The sequence below is a fragment of the Pan paniscus genome, chromosome 17 (assembly GCF_029289425.2).
Source record: "Pan paniscus chromosome 17, NHGRI_mPanPan1-v2.0_pri, whole genome shotgun sequence".
NCBI classification, from domain to species: Eukaryota; Metazoa; Chordata; class Mammalia; order Primates; family Hominidae; genus Pan; species Pan paniscus.
Genome location: NC_073266.2, coordinates 71,847,520 through 71,862,545, shown reverse-complemented (window position 1 = coordinate 71,862,545; position 15,026 = coordinate 71,847,520). Strand labels below are relative to the sequence as shown.

The 15,026-nt window shown below is 35.4% G+C and overlaps 2 protein-coding genes across 8 annotated transcripts in view; one reads left to right on the top strand and one right to left on the bottom strand.

The window, feature by feature from the left end:
- The window catches only part of STARD6 (StAR related lipid transfer domain containing 6), a 33,261-nt gene extending 26,880 nt beyond the window's left edge, over positions 1-6,381 (top strand). For all 6 annotated transcript variants that reach the window (XM_034943745.3, XM_034943743.3, XM_008952613.5 and 3 more), the window contains 2 exons: positions 1,398-1,491; positions 5,965-6,381. In XM_034943745.3, coding sequence (XP_034799636.1) covers positions 1,398-1,491; positions 5,965-6,148 — 278 coding nt within the window. In that variant the 3' untranslated portion in view covers positions 6,149-6,381. The remainder of the gene's footprint in view (positions 1-1,397; positions 1,492-5,964) is intronic.
- A 3,197-nt stretch (positions 6,382-9,578) lies between these two features.
- The window catches only part of POLI (DNA polymerase iota), a 53,811-nt gene continuing 48,363 nt past the window's right edge, over positions 9,579-15,026 (bottom strand). Inside the window, exons 9-10 of one of the 2 annotated variants that reach the window (XM_024926379.4) lie at positions 10,456-10,552; positions 9,579-9,779 (exon numbers count right to left, since the gene is read on the bottom strand). In XM_024926379.4, the coding sequence (XP_024782147.2) occupies positions 10,467-10,552 (86 nt within the window). In that variant the 3' untranslated portion in view covers positions 9,579-9,779; positions 10,456-10,466. Of the gene's footprint in view, positions 10,553-15,026 lie in introns of both variants that reach the window. The other variant, XM_024926378.4, reaches the window with a different exon arrangement.

Sequence of the window (15,026 nt, the reverse complement as noted above, 5' to 3'; positions counted from 1 at the left end):
AGTTTCCATTGAATGAATTTTCAATCAGTACTCATAGTTTTCTTAACATTTCTTTTTTTTTATCCTGCCCTGCACCTTGCTTTAAGCTAAATATTTTGCTTGCATTATCTCACTAGTGAGGAAACTGAAGTTCATGGAAATTAAGCAGTTAAGAAAGTAAGTTACATAGCTAATAAGTAGGTAACCCAGAATTAAGACTCAGATCTTTCTGATTTTCCAAAATAAGTGCTAACTACCACACCATATGCTTCATAAAAGACCCATACCTGTTTGTAGACTACAACAGATTTTTTTAAAGAAGACAAGCATAATTTCCATATTTCAAACAGGGAAAAAATCTTTTATAATAAGATCACTCTGGCAGTACTATAAAAATACAAAAAATTAGCCGGGCGTGGTAGCGGGCGCCTGTAGTCCCAGCTACTCGGGAGGCTGAGGCAGGAGAATGGCGTGAACCCGGGAGGCGGAGCTTGCAGTGAGCCGAGATCGCGCCACTGCACTCCAGCCTGGGTGACAGAGCGAGACTCCGTCTCAAAAAAAAAAAAAAAAAAAAGATAATGATATAAGTCATAAAAATGGAAAATTCATTCAACAACTCTAGTCTCCTTAGTGTTTTACTTTGTATTTCCCATGGAATTGATTTGCTTTATGTTAAAATCATATCAGAAAATCCATCTTCTCTGACAAGAGCAGGATTCAGTTGCACAGAATAAACAAATATATCTTTTAAAATATTTTTAGAAGAGTATATATATTATCATAAATTAAATCATAAACCACCCCCCTCTGCATTCACATAGAATACAGATACTAGGTTGCATAATTCTAAAATAAACTCTATTGATTTTTAGTTAGAGTTTGAAGTTAGCTACAGGGAATTGCAGAAGGAAGCATTTTAAAGTATCTTTATTGACCGACCATCTAACTACTTCGAATATTTTATTTAAAAAAAAAAACATGATTAACACAAAAATCTATGAACCCAGGACCCTAGTAGAATAGTTTTCACCCAAAGCCAGTTAACAGTTTTCACTCAAACCCAGTGAGATTTAAGTTAGTTATCAGCATTAACTATTTTCTGAGATTTGAGGGTATCTTTTGCTTCAAATCTCAGAAAATAGTTCAATGATACTTTTAACCATTTTTCTTGTATACAGAAGTTGACAGCATCTTTAGAAATAACTAGCAGGAAAAAGTTTAAGAGGACAATAGTGCTGATACTGGTATTTTCTCAATTTTGGCTTCATATGTGCAAATACACATTCACATATATAAAACTAATGTTAATGCTATTAACTAACTTAAATGCTATATTATATGTTTCTAAAAATATGCTGCTGGAAATAGTTTTTCCTCTTTGTGAATAGGTTTCATTTTAATTTTTTTAAATCTCTTAGCTAAAAGTGTGGATTTTCCAGAATATCCTCCATCTTCAAATTATATCCGTGGTTATAACCATCCTTGTGGCTTTGTATGTTCACCAATGAAAGAGTAAGTGTTATTTGCACTTATTTATTTTAACAGGTTTTTTTAGTTCAACTTGTGATTTAGTTTAAGATTGCTGGCTCATCAGTAGAAATATGTAGCAGCATATTCTGTTGCGGGAAAAAAACTGCCCCTAAATATGATTTTTAAAATAACTTCTTATAATCGTTTTCATTTTAAGTATAATCAGAATGGATACTTCCCTATAAAGTATGATCTGAGGTTTCTGAGAACAGTCAAACACACACAAACATTTCCCAGCAGTTAAGCTTCCTTGATGTTTTCTATTTCTCCATTAGAGTCATTTCTGTAAATTATTAAGGAACTTTTGTGAATTAAAAATAAACTTTCCTAGAATTATAGCACACTTACATTTATCAGTAATGAATGTTTTACTTTGAATGAATTCTTCCAATGGACTACCTACTAAGAGCAGATACCTGCAAAATGAGATCCAGTAGGTACATTCAGATAAAAAGAAAAGCCGAAGAAATCAGAGATGAGTCACTGCCTAAAGGTGGCCTTGGGATAAAATGGCAGCATAAAATATACTTATTTTGTAAAAGCATATACTCAAATTCAATGTATATCATTTCACAAGTTCCTTAAATTTTAATGTTTGCTAAATGATTTTTTATTAAGTAAAAGATATTGGCACGTGATAACAGATGTATTGGTCAGATATAAATGTCTCAGTACAAAAAAAAAATGTATGTGAAGGAAGCCCAAATGAAATTAAATTTTGGACCTGTATTCCTTAACATTTCCTCTACTGAACTGGAAAACTAAAAAACCTCACAATTATTCACGTTAATGTATACGATTGTTGATGCAGATAATAATAATAACAATGTATGGTCTTTCTACACATTTGTCAATTTTGAATCTATGGCCAAGACTTTATTCTCCATAGCAGGAGAAAACAAAACAAATGAAGGGTAATTACTCCAATTCAGCAAGGTAAATCAACTGCTGGCACGGACTAGAGTTGGAAAATTACACAGCTTAAAGTGTGCTTCACAGGCCAAGTCCCCTTCTTGCACCTTGTCAATGTAGAAGTGCACTCCAGTAAATATTAGAAAGGCTTTCTTATGTGTGTAAAGCCATTGTAAACACAAATAAAGATTTAAGACCATACAAACTACTAGTAAGGACAGTAGTTCCCCCATTTATCCATGGAGATACGTTCCATGACCCCAAGTAAATGCCTAAACCCATGGATAGTACCAAACCCTATGTATACACCATGGTTTTTTTAATCTCATAATCAAGAGGGCTACTAAGTGACTAATGCGTGGGTGGGCTATACAGCCTGAATACACTGGTAAAGGGATGATTTCACATCCTGGGTGGGACAGAGCAGGACGGTGTTAAGATTTCATCACATTACTCAGAACAATGTACAATTAAAAGCTTATGAATTTTTCTTATTTCTGGAACAGGTTGACCTTGGGTAAATAAAACTGCAGAAAGTGAAACAGAGTATAAGAGGGAACTACTCTGTTCTCGGTGTAGCCATTTGAGGCACTGTAAAAATAGTATAAACCCCGCATAGAGAAAAGTATAAGAAAATGGACGCTCACACTATTTGTTGGAAGGGTAGTCTCCCTTGAAAATTTTATAAAACTATATTCTCTCTTGCACATTTTTAAGTTGACATTAAAATTTTTCATAGGGATTACATTGATGAAAAGTAAATTACACTGATGAAAAGTACAATTCCCAGCATGCGCTAAACATTGACATTTTTTAAAAAGCGGTTATACCATCCTTATAAACGTATCCAGTAGATTATAAATACCATAACTTGAAACCCACCATTAAATTATTCATTTCAAAATAAATACAACTTTTAACAGTCAGAAACTTTACATCATTCCTTTCCTCCTTGAACTCACATTTTTATTTTTCCCTCATATAATTTTATTCTAATAGAATATATTTTATGCTTTGAATTCTTTCGTAGTCATCCTAATTCTCTGTAAAAATGACATGTGTTTAAAGTTTTAAAATGTGTTTTATTTCCTATAACCATACTATCTAACAATTAAAAATATATATATGCCTTCTGGATTAAGTTGTTATCATTATATATTGATCAAAATTAAAAATGTTTGTATACAAATATTAAACATAATGCAAACTGTTATTAGAAACACATATTTTATTATTAGCAAAACTGAAATAGCACTTACTATGTGCTAGGCACTGTTATAAACAATTTGTACATATTGACTCATTTGATCTTCAAAGTAACCCCATAAAGTAGATAGTGTGACTATGCCCAATGGGCAGGAAAGAAAGTGAAAGCCCAAAGAGATTAACTATCTGAAGGTTACATATAGGTAATAGCAAAGCTCAGTTTCAAACCAAGGCAGACTAGTTCCTGAGTCCACGCTTTTAACCATTACACTCATTTCATTTAACTGTGGGTGTATATTACTGAAAAATAAGACAGCATTCAATATCAAGTCTACTACTGCTTTCATTTTAAGAAAATCGAAGAAAATTTATTAACATAAATGTGTTGAAATGGAGAGAGTATAATTCCAGCACTGTCATTCAATTAAATAATTTTTGATTTAATAATAAATAAAAATAAAATTTGAGAATTATATAAAAATATTTTTTATTTTATTTTTATATAAAAAATTTATGAATTATATACCATAAATTATGTAGTGACCTATCATCAAAAAATGTTTATCATTAAAAAAAGACCTGGCCAAGCACAGTGGCTCACACCTGTAATCCCAGCACTTTGGGAGGCTGAGGTGGGTGGATCACCTGAGGTCAGGAGTTCGAGATCAGCCTGGCCAACATGGTGAAACCCCATCTCTACCAAAAATACAAAAATTAGCCAGGCATGGTGGCACAGGCCTGTAGTCCCAGCTACTCGGGAGGCTGAAGCAGGAGAATCGTTTGAACCCGGGAGGCGGGGCTTGCAGTGATCCCAGATCACTCCATGGCACTCCAGCCTGGGTGACAGAGTGAGACTCCGTCTCAAAAGAAAAAAAAAAAAAAGACCTGTCAGCTGACAACTCAATTAGATCCTTAAGTTTTACTGAAAAAAAAAAAAAAAATGGCATGACTTGGAAAAGAATTTTTTCTCAACTCGCCACTAATCAGATTTTCCCTTTAGCATCTCAAAGATTTTTATATACCAAGGTAAAGCACCATAGTACCATTTAGTGTGGATAACAGGTATGCCTTTGTTGTATAAAGCAAGAGAAGGGCGATTTTGAAGAGGCTGATAGGAAAGAAAAAGCCCACATCTCCAACAGAGACATATTTACAGATCTGATTAAGGAAAAAATGCATATGGAAGTTAGAGACTGGAAAATTTATTCTCTTAAAAGTATTCACCCTTTCTGACCCCAGTGTGAAGATCAATGGGCTAGAATATAAAATACCACTTAAAGTGCAGTTTGGAATTAACGTGTCAAAAACCTTAATGCACAAACCTTTGACCTAGAAATTATAAGTATTTATAAAAGTGTAAATGGGGCTGGGTGAGGTGGGTCACACCTGTAATCCCAGCATTTTGGGAGGCCGAAGTGGGAGGATCGCTTGAGGCCAGGAGCTTGAGACTGCCCTTGGCAACATAATGAGACCCTGTCTCTTTAAAAAAATTTTAAAATCTAGCCAGGCATGATTGGGCACACCTGTAATCGCAGCCACTCAGAAGACTAAGGCTGGAGAATTGCTTAAATTCAGGAGTTCGAGGCTGCAGTGAACTAGAATCACATCACTGCACTCCAGCCTGGGCAACAGAGTAAGACCCTGTCTCAAAAAAAAAAGCATAAATGGATACATTACAAAGATATTTTATTGCAGCTTTACTTACAGTAGCCAAAAGTGAGAAACAACCTAAATGATAGTCAATAAAAGGACTGTTAAATAGAAAATGAAATACTGTCTGTAGCCATGAAAAACAGTTAAGTAGATTGTATGTACAGACACAGAAGGAAGTTCATGGTATCCTATTAAGATAAAAATAAAACTAGTTGCAGAAAAATATCTCCATTAAAAAATAAAACTATATTTATATATGTGGGGAACATATTCATTTATGTTCATATGTATGCTGTTTTTGTATATGTATATATAGAGAGAGAAAGACAGTCACGTGAAAATATAACAATTAAAACTGTAAACAGTGATTATCTCTGGGAAACAGGATAAGGGAAATGAGGGAGGGAAAATTTTCTTTAATTATGAAAAATTTATATTGTTTAAATTTTCATAATAAGCCTACATTACTGTTAGAATTTTTTAAAGTCAATAAAATGACAAAAAGGAAATGGTGCCTAAAACTCAAGATTTTAAGAAATATTCTAGCCACTTAATACTTTTAAGTACAATTTTTAAGTAGGTCAACGGTGAATAAGATAAGAATCCTGCTCTCCAAAAACCTGTAAAGTCAGTAGTTAAATCTAAAAATTTCTTATCTTTTTTTAACTCTTCTTTTGCTTACAGAAACCCAGCATATTCCAAACTAGTGATGTTTGTCCAGACAGAAATGAGAGGAAAATTGTCCCCATCAATAATTGAAAAAACCATGCCTTCCAACTTAGTAAACTTCATCCTCAATGCAAAAGATGGAATAAAGGCACACAAAACTCCATCAAGACGTGGATTTCATCATAATAGTCATTCATGATATCAAAAGAAGAAATGAGGCCGTTCTGCTATAAAATCATGTGTAGTAGTTATTGCTGTTTACTTCTAAGTCAACACACATAAATAATACTGTTAAACTATTCTAGACAGTATTCTTGTACACATGGCTGAAGATAGTTCATAAAAATAAGAACTCATAGTTGTACAAGAATATGGCATTAAATACAGTTTTTAATCTCACGTAAGAATGATGTTAAATAAAAGTGTTATTAGTATATTTTTATCTTTTGCTTTTGTCCCTGTAAAATCCTCTGTATAAGGACCAATAAGAAAGCAGATACAGTCGGAGGTCAGCATTAACTAAAAGTTAAAATACATTTTAAATTGTTTTTCTTTCACTTACTGCTTAAACTGACAATTGTAGGAAACATGAACATAAAAATTGAAAAGAATTCCACTAAAATGTATGACCAATGACATTTAGAATTTTAAATGCAATGAGTCATCGAACAATTTCTGGTGTGGCCAAGATGCAAAAGCCCATTCCTCCCAAGTCTTTCCTCTTAAAACTTAAAGACCCTGCACATAACACAACAAACAAGCATAGGAAAACTCAAGCATAGGTGGAAAGAATGCAGCAAGCTATCTATGGACGTTGGGACTTAAGGAATGACATTCAGTGAGTTCTCTGGGTTTCCTTATTGCCTCCCACATATCCCAGGTGGGAAAGAAACACACACACATGCACACACACACACACACACACACAACTGCATGCATGAAAAGCCTTCTCCTCCTAGTCATAGGACCAGGTGCCTAACAGAACAAAACACTTTTTTATAATGCCCACCCTACACCAGCCAAGCATCAACCTACAAACCACCCCCATGGTTTCAGTGTGGCAGAGCAAGGAGACACTTTTCCATCCTACCCACCCCCGTCCCACAGAAGCAGATGGTGGTGCCCTGACACACCCCTATCCCATGGTGTCTACAAAGCTGAGCAGGGAGCTAATCTCCCATCTTCTACCTGGCAGATGCAGACAGCACTGATTGCTCTTCCAGGTGATGTAGACTGACCAAGCAGGGAGCTGATTTCTATCTTCCACTCAGCAGAAGCAGGAGGTAACATAGGCAGTATGAGTGAAGTCCAGAGACAAAGACAGCTTCCACCCCCAGCTGGCAGCAACGAGACTTAACCAATGTCTTAGTCCATTTTCTGGGGCTATAACAATACCACAGTTTGTATAAATTATAAAGAAAAGAAGTTTATTTAGTTCACAATTCTGGAGACTGAGAAGTCCAAGAGCGTGGTACCGACACCTGGTGAGGGCCTTCTTGCTACATCATAACATGGTGGAGGGCATCACATGACACGAGGGTAAGAGCAAGAGAGAGCTCACTTTTATAACAAAGCCACTTCTGTGATAATAACATGAATCCATTCATAAAAGCAGAGGGACATTCAACCCATAGCAGCTAGGTAGTGCAAAGAAAGGCTAGTGACCAGGGAGCTTCACTACCCTCTCCCACCCCTACTCCCACCCCTGGAGTCATCAAGGCCCAGCAGGATGCTAAGCCTCCATCCCCACCCTGCATCAGGGTGTAGTGGGAACAGTGACCCACCAAAAAAATGTCCATGTCACATCCCTGGAACTTGTGAATCTGACCTAATTTGGAAAAAGGGTCTTTGCAAAGATAATTAAAGACCTCAAGATGAGCTCACCCTGGATTATCCTGGTGGCCCTAAATCCAAAAACAAATGTCCTTATAAGAGATACATAGAGGATAGAGACATGGAGAAGAGGAGAAAGCCATGTGAAGACAGAGGTAGAGACTGGAGTTTTACAGCCACAGCCCAGGAACACTTGGAGCCACCAGAAGCTGGAAGAAGTGAAAAAGGATTCTCCCCTAGAGCTTTCAGAGGCAGTGTGGCCCTGCTCTCAGACTTCTGGCCTCCAGAGTTATGAGACAACAAATTTGTCTTTTTAAGCCATTAAATTTGTGGAACTTTGTTATAGTTGCCAAAGGAAACTAATATACCCTCTCTGGTGTTGGCAGGGTTCAGCAAGGATCTGAGCCTCCATTCCCACCTGGGTATCAACAAGGTGAAACAAAGAGGTAGGACACGGGCCTACGCAGCACTCCACTTCCTTGTCACCTCCCCTGTGTCATCAGGTTCCACTGGGGAGGTAAGCTTCCAGTCCCACTGGAAAGCAAAAAGGATGTGCAAATCAGTGCCCCACCTTTGCCAGGAGGATGTCAGCAGGGCCAGAAGGGGAGCTGAACTGCCACCTCACCCATCTGCAATGAGAGGCAGTCTGTGCTCTACTTTTGCCAGAGTGGTGATGGCAGGGCCCAATGGAAGGCTGAACCAACACATCCACCCAGTCCTTATACTACACCTGAACAGCAGGACTGCCTGCTAAAAATGAAGATTAAATAGGATCCAGAGGTCTTCAGAAAGGAAAGAACACTGTAATGGGTAAAAATAAAGTGTTCTCATGAGTATATTAAATCACATTTGATGGGTGACAAAGGTTTAAAAACAATTCAGTTGAACAGCATTTCAGCAAATGGTGTTGGAGCAGCTGGACATTCATAGGCCTTGATCTAACCTTACACTAAGTATGAAAATTTACTTAAAATGGAATATGGAGTTACATGCAAAATATAAAACTATAAGATATTTAGAAGAAAAACACAGGATAAAGTTTTCAGAACCTACAACTAGACAGAGTTATTACACTTGACACCAAAAGCATGATTCTTAAAAGAAAAAATGATAAATTGACCTTTATCAAAGTTAAAAAAATGTATGCTATTTGAAAGACCTGTGAGGAGGATGGAAAGATAAGTGACAGACTGGAAAAAAAATATTTGCAAGACATTTCCAACAAAGTACTTGTAACTAAAATACATAAAGAACTTTCAAAACTCAACTTTGTAAGAAACAATCTAATTAGGGACAAAGACATGGACATTTCACTAAGATACCCATATATCAAAAGATGTTCAGCATCATTGGCTATTAGGTAAGGGTACATATCAGTACAAGCTTACCAGAATAGCTAAATTTTTTTTTAAATAGTGATAATGTCAGGTGTTGGCAAGGATTTGGAGAAAGTGGATCACTCAGACATTGCACCTGGAAATGTGAAACAGTAACTGCCTCTCTTGAAAAGTGCGGCAGTGTCTTGCAAATCAAACAAATACTTACTGTACAACCCAGCAATTGTACTCTTCATCCCATAGAAATGAAAGCATTTACACAAAAACATGTACACAAATGTTGATAGTAGCTTTATTCCAAATAGCCAAAAACTGGAAACAACCCACATGGGTTAATAGCTAAACTGTGGTAATCCATACACGGAATACTACCAAGTAATGAAAAGGAACAAACTATTGATGCACACGACAACTGGAATTGTCTCAGGGGAATAATACTGAATGAAAAAGCCAATCTCATAAGGTTAAATAGTGGATTCTTCCATTTATTTAACATTTTTGAAATGACAAAATGATAAAGATGAACAGAATTAGCGGTTTCTGGGGTTAGGGAGGTGGGGGAGGAGAAGAAAGAAAGTGGCTTTCGCTTTGAAAGGGTAGCAGGAGGGATCCTTGTGATAAACCTGTTCTGTGTGTTGACTGTGGCGTGGTCACATGAATCTATACACGCAATAAAACTGCATAGAATTAACACACATGCATAAATGAGTGCATGTAAAACTGGTGGTATCTAAATAATGGCAGCGGGTAGTATCAATGTCATTTTCCTAGTTGTGATACAGTACTGTAGGTATGCAAGATATTACCATGGGGAGAAACTGGATAAAGGGAATATGGTATTATTATTATGTATTATGTATTATTTTTCAAAACTGCATGCAAATCTACAATTATCTCAAAATAAGTTTTAAAAAAAATAGAAAAGCCTATCCAAGCCAAAAAAGAATGTCATTAAAAACTATATCATAATCGATAGCATTTGTTTTTTCATTTATCTACCATATCACTCATTATTTACCAATATATAGTTAATGTGTTTACGTTATTAATATTTGTTTGACATTACACTTTACAAGCAATTTCCTTAGTAAATATTTTGTAATCTCACTCTATGGATTGGAATGATTGTTAAAGAATATTAATATTTAGCCCCAGCAAAAAGCCTACTTTTATTCAAAAATATTATGTATCAAATCTAAAAAAGCACACACCTTTTTGGAATTGTCGCTTGAACAGCTCTGATGCTTCATAGAAAAATATTGTCAAAATTCAAGTGTAGGAACATACAGAAATACCATTCTCCTTAAGAATAATTAGGTCTTTTCATGGCACTCACTTCAAACTCCTTTAGTAATCACCCTCTAGCTTCACAAGTTTGTCTTCCAGCCTTCTTTGCATGAGAGAGGATGCACAGAAATCTGGGGACTGGAGACCTGTGGGAAGAAGAAGGGCACAGTGGGGGAGAAGCTGGAAAGCACATAAAAAACCACTACTATTTAAAAGAGCAGCAAAACTAAAGGGAGACTGTCTTCTGTTCCCAACTCTCTTCCTAAATCTACTGGGATTCTGAGTGTTATTTTCCCTTTTCTACTGAATGTTCGGGAGACATAATTAAAGATGTAGTTATACTATGATTTAGAATATGCCTAATTTTGTGAGTATGCAACTTTTACTATTTTCCAATTTAGACTTTACTCTTAGAAGAATGTGAGCCTTTTGGCCACCCCTAAACTTCATAAATATACAAATCACCAAATTACACATTTTAATAAAATACATATCCCAAGAAAGATAAAAATCTTGAAATCAGAAGCCAAACATAAGTTTTTCTTTGTCTTACAAATAGGAAAATTGGATATTTAATTAACTTGTCTCCTATTTAAGGTAAAATGTAAATAATAATAACAAACAAATTAAAAGGAAATAATACCAGGTACTGTATGTTTGATTCCTTCTCCTTGCCCTGTCATCATCTCCATATATTATGGTATTTTGTCACTTTGATTACTTCTAAATAGCTAGGTATTGCAGAAGGTACCATATATAATAATAACAATCCCACAAAACAGTAAGGTTTAAAGGTAAGTAATACTGGTATCCAAATAATATGACAAATAAAAATAATTTAACAATTCTGAACTTAGATTTTTCTATAAATCTTATCTTTCTTACCATATAACTCCTCCAATACTTTCAGATATTCAGATATTACTGGACTTACAAAAACAAAAATGTTTATATTTAACTAAATATAAATAGTCATAAATAGTCTTATAGAGAAATTATCAAGACTATTTATGCCCCATGCCCCATGTCCCTTTTCAATGTCCCTTCTCTACCATGATTTTGGACACATAATACTAATGAATCAGAACCGTGGTTTCCATAGAGGGGAGTGCAACATTATTATATCAGTTAAGAAAACGTTTGGCTGCACACAACAAAAATATGATTTATAGAGGACATAAATGTTGAGAGGTTTATTGATCTCACACAAGAAGTCTGGGAGTCTGCAGTAGAGATCTGATATGATGGCCTAATAATGTCATTAGGGACCAAGGCTCTTTACAGCACTCAGCTCTGCCATACTTAGCTTATAGCATTTGTCTTTCTGGTGGCATTGTCCCAATGTTCTAAGCAGGAAGAAAAAGGGTGAAAGGCAAAAGATATTTTAGCTGAGTTTAGCCCTATTTCATAGCTTTCTTGGGAACCCCAAGAAAGATGCTTACATCTCATTAGCCAGAAATGGAACACTGTTCACACCTGGCTGCAAAGGCATCTGGAAAGGTATTCCAGTATCTATAGCAAAAAAGCAAAGAAGCTCCACCAGAGTGCAGAAATAAAATAGTAAAACTTATATTTATATTTATTTTTTCAGAAAATTAAGCTTTACTAATACAGAATATGCAGCTTGACTCTGGTGCCTCACCTAGCCATTCATGAGCATAAAAGATATTCTGAGAAATAAGGATGAGTTCCACAGTGTGGAAGGTTTGAAATTGGTTGTTGGCTTTCAGTATATTTTGACAAATTACGTTTTATAGGGGTACAGTTAAGCAGATATACTTTTAACGAAAAAAATCATCAGAAAATTGTGAATGGGTTTAAAAGATTTCTACAAAGAAACTAAGGATTGAAAATACTAATAATACAAACATGAATGCAGCTGAAATTTTACTAATATGAGATCTTTGCAATATTAAAAGTAAACAACAATATAGTTTAGATCTCATAAGAAGCTAGCAAAAAATAGAAATTATCAAGACTATTTGAAATATGAAATTATATCTATTATCAATGAAAACGAACTTCACCAGAAATATCTTTCATATATTGAGATGTTATCCAATGACAGTGGTTCATGTTTACACTTTTAAAATAAGTAAAAATAGATGTACATTGAATTAAAAGCACACTTTGGACAAAGAGCTGAGTATTTAAATCAGTATTTGGTCAAACTAAACCCAGCTCCTATTATTACTACTATCTTAGAATAAACTACGATATAAAGATAAATCTGAAATTTTATCCAAAAATATTTATTACAACTTTGTTTTTAAAAATAGTCAACATTTTTAAATTTGCCATTAGTGTACAAAAAAAACCTCTCAGAACTGTGAGCTAGCTACAAGGCATATACTATATTGCACGAATTCAATATTATAAAACACCCAGGTTCAAGTGGTATGCATAATTACATTACTAATTTTTTTGGACATTAAATCTTAGAATAGGTTTTAAGTTATATGATTTTCAGAATCAACTTTGATTTAGGATTAATAGCTTTGGCGAATCTAAAAAATTCTTAGTCTTCAACTACCAAAGACAGCAATTTATAATAAATCCTTTTTGTTTATTAAAGCCTGTCGCCCAGGCTTGAGTGCAGTGGTATGATCATAGCACTGCAGCTTTGACCTCCTGGGCTTAAGGGATCCTCTTGCCTCACTCTCCCAAGTAGCTGGGACTACAGGCATATGCCACCACACCGGGTTAATTTTTTTTTAATTTTTGTAAAGACAGGGTCTTGCTGTATTGCCTAGGCTGGTCTCCCAACTCCTAGCCTCAAGCAATTCTCCTGCTTCAGCCTCCCAAAGCACTGGGATTACAAACATAAGCTACTGCATCCAGCCCAATAAATAATTTTAATACGTTCTGCTTTAAAATTTATCCACCATTTAAAGTTGTTTTGGGACTCAATTCGTCAGAACAAAATTAGTTTGTTTTTCACTAACACTTTTTTGCTAACACTTTATTAATATACTTCATCTTTTTCTAATAATGAAGCTGCTTTATTGTGCATATTATTGTACACACTTGTATGAATATCAACTGCCACAATTATGTGTAACAGACAATCACAAAATCTCAGTGACATACAAATCTAACTTTATCTCTTAAGTCTGAGCTCACTCACATGCCTGGCAATTGGCTGTGGGTTATCTGAGAAAGGATGAAGTGGGCTGACGTAACTGGGGCGACTTAGCTCTGCTTCATGAATTTCATCCACTAGCAGCCTAGCCTTTGTATGTTCTCATAAGAAGGCAAGGGAGCAAGGGAGGAAGTGGAAATATTGTAAGCACTTTCTAAAGGCTAACATTCCATTAGCAAAATCACATGTCTAAACTCATAATCAATAAGTTTCCAAAAATGATCATTTCTTAGAAAGAATTTTGAAAAGATAATGATGGAAAAAGGAGGACATCTCAGATAGTATAACCAAAAGCTGGAGATGAGACAACAGTTCTACTCTTCAATTTAGTAATTCCAGACTCCTATATATTACCTTTAACTTCCGCTTGCAAATAGCAACCCTCAATCAACTTCCTTATAGTACTTTAATCTAATGCAGTTAAGTGCACAAGGTGGTGCTTTCTACATTTTGCCTGAAGATATTCTAAGCCAAAAGTTCATAAGGTACAGTATTTTGTTTTCCAATGTACTATAAGCAGCTTTTTTTTCCTTTTACCAAATATTTCATAAGAACTTCTTAAAGCAGTTTCCTCATCGTTACTCCAGCCTCTGCTAACAGTTTTCTGAGCCCTCTACTGCCCAAAAGCCTAAATACCACATATTTGGGGTTTTGTTGTATAGCCCTCCACTTTTATGTACCAACTTTTGTAGCTATTATCTATTACTGAAATAACACCACAAAACAAATAACCACACATTTTATTCTGTTGACTCAAAAAGAATATGTTACATCATAAAATGACCAAGCTAATCCACTCTCTCAATAATTTGTAAGCTGTTAATAATCATTTCGTACATAAAATAAGCTTCACAATCTTCAATTATATCAACATTTTTCTTTGCAATAATAATCACAAATTTAGACTCTGATGAAATCACAAGAAAAGCTTATGAGATTTTATTAGGTAACATCTAGAATGTTTACCCATATTTGAAAGTACATATTCATGATGACAGGATCAAAATGTCCCGTACCAATACTAACTTTGAATGTCAACAGTCTAAATGCCCAACTTAAAAGGCATAGATGTCTGGTGCAGTGGCTCACACCTATAATCCCAACTTTCTGGGAAGCCAAGGCAGGAAGATCACTTGAGCCCAGGACTTTGAAACCAGTCTGGGCAACATAGTGCAATCCTGTCTCTACAAAAAATAGCAAATTAGCCAGGCATGGTGGTACATGCCTGTAGTCCCAGCTACTCAGGAGGCTGAGGCAGGAAGATTGCATGAGTCTAGGAGTTCAAGCCTGCAGTGAGCTATAAGCACAGCACTGCATTCCAGTCTAGGCAACAAAGGAAGACCTTGTCTCAAAAAAAGAAAAAAAAATGCATAAAATGGCAAGTTGGATAAAAAATCAAGACCCAACAGTCTGCTGTCTTCAAGAAACCCATCTCACATTAATGACACACAGAGGCTCAAAGTAAAGAGGTGGAGAAA